At 33.2% G+C, this 5,677-nt stretch overlaps 1 protein-coding gene across 1 annotated transcript; it reads left to right on the top strand.

Moving 5' to 3' along the window:
- The first annotated feature begins 2,889 nt into the window (after positions 1-2,889).
- Positions 2,890-3,213, top strand: LOC127181103 (piercer of microtubule wall 2 protein). Its single transcript, XM_051135637.1, has one exon. It carries the CDS (start codon positions 2,890-2,892, stop codon positions 3,211-3,213), a length of 324 nt encoding a protein of 107 aa, XP_050991594.1.
- Positions 3,214-5,677: the final 2,464 nt, after the last annotated feature.

Raw genomic sequence — 5,677 nt, 5'->3', positions numbered from 1 at the left:
CAGCGGCTGCCGAGAGGAAGATGTTTGGGGGTTGTAGTTTTAAACGTTATCATCCTCTCGTTGATTCCTTAACATTCATGAACTCTAAAAACTACATTTCCCATGATCCCCTCAAAGGCTAGCGTATGCTGTGAGTGACTCAGAATTTTTGAAGTGGCTCTGTTTGTGTGGTTGCTTATTGCTTTATTCTGTGTAACATCGATTGCGATGTGTAAATTTAATTTCCGAACAAATCTAGTTGAATGTAGGTTGAAATGTTAGTTTAGTGCCGTTTTGTTTTTGCGCACGCGCAGTTGACGTAACGGTCATTGCCATAGAGACGTACTGACAACACAAGCGTTTGAACTTTCGCTGTAAAACTGGTAAGGTGTATTTCTTATAATTATTTTACTTTGGAAGATTAAATTAATCTTTTTCATTGTTATTTCATATTGCAAACGCGCTAAAACAATTCGAATAAATGATAAATAATGCATAAAATAAAAACAAAAGGGCTAAGGGTTAAATAGCTACATTTTAAAAAGTGTTAAACACATTTGCAGAGTTTAAAAGTGGAAAGATTTAATAAAAATAATTTAAATGTAAAGATTAAATTAAATATATATCAATTTTATTAATAAACTAGATGAGTTAAGTTTGAGAACAAACTTTAAGTTGGCTTGAGAAAGCCTAGCCTGAAAGTTTGAAGCAGTTGTAAAAGTATGAAAGCAGCGAGCATGATTTAACACATTGCTTACATGATTTAACATGTTGTTAACATGTTTTAGCATGATTAGCTTATTGCTTGTATTTTATAGGCTGATTAGCATGTTTTGCATGTTACTAGCATATGTTTCTAACATGGCTAACATGTTACTAGCTTGTTGTTAACATATTTCTAGCATGATTAACATATTACTAGCATGTTGCTAGCATTTTTCTATCACGATTAGCATGTTGCTAGCATGACTAGCATGTTGCTAGCATGATTAGCATGTTACTAACATGTTGCTAGCATGATTAGCAAGTTACTAGCATGTTGTTAGCACAATTAGCATGTTGCTAGTATGTTTCTAACATGATTGGCTTGTTACTAGCATGTTGCTAGCATGATTAGCAAGTTACTAGCATGTTGTAGCACGATTAACGTTACTAACATGTTGTTAGCATGTTTCTAACATGATTAGCATGCTGCTACCATGATTAGCAAGATACTAGCATGTTGCTAGCATGATTACCAAGGTAATAGCATGTTTCTATTATGATTAGCAAGTTATTAGCAAGTTGTTAGCATGATTAGAATGTTGCTAACATGATTAGCAAAGTTGTTAGCATGTTTCTAACATGATTAGCATGTTGCTAACATGTTTCTAGCATGATTAGCAAAGTTGTTAGCATGTTTCTAACATGATTAGCATGTTGCTAGCATGTTTCTAGCATGATTAGCAAAGTTGTTAACATGTTTCTAGAATGATTAACATGTCGCTAGCATGTTTCTGGCATTATTAGCAAGTTGCTAGCATGTTTCTGACATGATTAGCATGTTGCTAGCATGTTTCTAACATGATTAGCAAAGTTGCTAGCATGTTTCTAGCATGATAATCAAGTTGGTATCATGTTTCTAGCATGATTAGCAAGTTATTAGCATGATGTTAGCATGATTAGCATGTTACTAGCATGTTGTTAGCATGATTAGCAAATTACTAGCATGTTGCTATCATGATTTAGATTAGAAATATTAGAAATATTCGAGTGGAAGCTTAAATGAGTGTAAATGGATTAGAAATAGAACATAGAAGGGAAGCTTGATTGAGCCTCAAGGGATTCTGGGAGTTTGAAGAGTGTTGGCTCATTTGAACATTCCGTCAATGTAAGTCTATGGGATTTTTGGTGGTTTTGATAGTCTGGTTTATGAAAACCGTAAGCCGGATCAGTTAGAAAAGATACAGCACTCCGAGTCAGACCAGTCTGAAGGTCTGGGCCGAGTTTGGTGGTTCTAGCTTGAAAGCTCTAGGAGGAGATAGACACCGAAATTTGGCTCAGAATAATAATATTCTTAAATAGTAGATCAGTAAGTTGGCTTTCTCAAGCCAACTTAATAAACCCAACTTGGTTTAAATACAAAATAAACTACTTAATTTCAATAAAATAATAAATACATTTATTAAAATACATACATAAAATGTGAAATAAACAAATAAATAAACAATATTTCTAACCATAAATTAACATAAATTTGAGTTAAATTAATTTGTAAATCCAATTAATAACCAGTAAATAAATAAATAAATAATTCTAAGCATGAGTTAATAAAATAAAATTGAATTAAATTAATTTGTATATGCAATTAATAAGTACAAGTAAATAAATAAATAATAATACTTTTAATCATAAATTAAAATAAAATTTTGTTAAATTAATTTGCATGTCCAACTAATAAGTAGTAAATAAATAAATATATACATACATACATACACATATATATATATAATACTTTTAACCATATATTACAATAACACTGAGTTAAATTCATTTGGATATCCAATTAATAAGTACAAGTAAATAAATAAATAAATAATACTTCTAACCATAAATTAAAATAAAATGTAAACACATTTGCATATCCAAATAAAAAGTAGTCAATAAATAAATAAATAAATAATACTTTTAACCATAAATTAAAATAAAATTGAGTTAAATTCATTTGCATATCCAATTAATAAGTAGTAAATAAATAAATAATAGAGAGACCACATTTAGAAGTTCTAAATGATCTGCATTTGTATTACCACTGGGAATTGCATTCATTATCTTCTTAAAGTCATCCTCCTAAAATGAATAACTGGCGTTGGTTACTTTAATAATAACTCATTAGTCTACCCTTTTTATTCGTTTCAGTCTGCAGTCACAATGTCGAACCCTGAGCATCAGTTTCCATGTGCTAATGCTGGAAATCCAGTTTTCTCCTGCACGATCAAACCAGGATCTCATACGTCACCTGAAGATCCAGCGCTGGCCAGATCTCTGAACCTGATGTATAAAACGACATCCAGCGACTACGGTGCTCAATCACCCACGTTTGAGTCCTCGCCCTGTTCCTATCACCCCATATCCCAGACATTCTCACAGCACCTTGGATTGTGTGGGATGTTCCAGGACAATTCCTTTAATACCACCTTGGACCACAGATATGTGTATATCCCAAATTACAAAACACAATTTAAGGGAGAGTGACCAAACATATCTGCATCTCTAATTTGAGTCACTTGTATTGATCACTCACTCAGGACAGGTCTTGTTTTTTATTGTAACTGACCTTGTTAACCTGGATGTATTTTCAGTATTGTTCGATGGATACGGCACCTGAAACTGACAGTACTGGATGTAACAATAACCTTATCAAATAAAATATGTCCTTAATGTTAACAGAATATATGTTTTATGTCAACAAGGTCTGTTTAATGTCCTTTTGAAATAGTAACTTTACTTAAAGAAATAGTTCACTGTTCACCCAAAAATCTAAATTTGTTGAAAATGTCTTCATCTTCATGCCATCCAAGATTAGGATGAGTTTGTTTCTTCATCAGATTTGGAGAAATGTATAGCATCGCATCACTTGCTCACCAGTGGATCCTCTGCAGTGAATGGGTGCCGTCAAAACGAGAGTCCAAACAGCTGATAAAAACACCACAATAATCCACAAGTAATCCACACCACTCCAGTCCATAAGATCTTGTGAGGCAGTCAAAACAGCTCTAAACAAATATGTGGCTGGATTTTTAGGAAGCGTTATTATGAATTATGGACTTATGTATTTTAACAGAAAGACATGGTTTAAAGTAAAAAATGTCTTGATGGTTTTGTTTCTTACAAACATGCATCTTTTGTCTTTTCAAGACATTAACTGATGGACTGGAGTGGTGTGGATTACTTGTGGATTATTGTGACGGTTTTATCAGCTGTTTGGACTTTCATTCTGACGGCACCCATTCACTGCACTGAAAAAACAATCTGCATCTTGTATGGCCTAAAAGTGAGTAAATTTTCAGCAAATTGTAATTTTTTTGAGAATCAGCGAACGTAAAGCTGATTTGTCCTCTGAACATCTTTACTTGAGGAATCAGGATGAGAGAGAGCAGCATTGGCTTGTCCAATAGTAGCACCTAGTGGTGAACATTTAATATTGCATCAGTGGATTGCAGTCATATTGGCAGGTTTCTACAAAGTTTTGTTCCTGCAGCAGCAGCAGCAGTACAATATTACTCTTGACAATATTTACTGTTTTCAGCTTAAAGTGTGTAAATCAGTCTGAACACATACCAGTAGTTAGTAAACGCTGTCTTCTCCTGGACTTTTTGTGATTTTATATGTTAATTTTGATCAAATATATAATAACATAGACGTCAACCAGTTTTTATGTTGGCCACATTCTAAAGGCTATTGCTTAAAAAATCTCATGGGATAAACTCACCAGGCCATAAAGGCTGTACTTTGCCAACTGTACTTTGTGCAGTATCACTAATACTTGTACATGACACACGTGGTACATCCGTACTGGTAGAATCATATCTCCACAAAGCAAGTCTACAGGGCGTGACAATTTTAATACCGCCCATAAAACTTTTTATAAAACATAACTGTCTGTCTTAAAGACATTGCAGCAGCTGTCTATCAACGATAAACGCATACCATATCTTTTACAGAAAGTAACGGGACATTGGATACAAACAGTAAGTTTTTAACCGTAACTAGCACAGTATCACACACTCTACTTTTTTTTAATCTTAGCAATAGCTAAAAATACATTGTATGGGTCAAAATTACCGATTTTTCTTTTATGCCAAAAATCATTAGGATATTAAGTAAAGATCGTGTTCCATTAAGATATTTTGTTAATTTCCTACCGTAAATATATTAAAACTTAATTTTTGACTAGTAATATGCATTGCTAAGAACTTGATCTGGACAACTTTAAAGGCGATTTTCTTAATATTTTTTGCAAGTAGTTGTATCTCGGCCAAATATTGTTCTATCCTAACAAACCATGAATCAATAGAAAACTTATTTATTCAACTTTCAGATGTAGAAATATTATGACTGGTTTAGTGGTCCAGGGACACATATTACTGACATATGTAACATTGTACAAATACAAAGTTGGTTTAACATTCATTCAGTGCACAACATTATAGAGGAAAACTGTTCTTTAGGTTTTCTTCACACACACACACACAAAAGTTTTTTGAGAGAAACCCAAAATGGTTCTTCAGTGGCACCATTGCACACAAAAAAAAACACCTCTTGAAACCTTTATTTTTAAGTGTATGATACATCCACAACGATTTATTTAGAGTTTATATTTATATATGTCAATGTCACCCTCTGCATATTTAGTGTTTGTCAATTTAACATTTGATAACTGACATAGAGTAACACCGGTGCAAACTATTAAGAGCATCGTTTTTTTGTTTTTTTCCTGTTTTTTTTAACAGATGTCAGATTGGGAAAACCTGGATGAAGTGGGTGAAGAGTGGTGGGACAATGCATACAAGTTGTTTCTTGAAAGTGATCCAATAACAATGATTCTGAGACATGTCGCCTATTATATAAGCTTCGATAATTGGAATGATTATGGATTCCGCCGTAACACTCGTGTTCCTCCAACTGGGGAATTCTGTGGTGTTTCTAAAAAGGCAAT

This window comes from Labeo rohita, chromosome 18, assembly GCF_022985175.1.
Source record: "Labeo rohita strain BAU-BD-2019 chromosome 18, IGBB_LRoh.1.0, whole genome shotgun sequence".
NCBI lineage: Eukaryota > Metazoa > Chordata > Actinopteri > Cypriniformes > Cyprinidae > Labeo > Labeo rohita.
The sequence above is the reverse complement of the archived record's forward strand: the minus strand, read 5'-3'. Positions and strand labels throughout refer to the sequence as shown.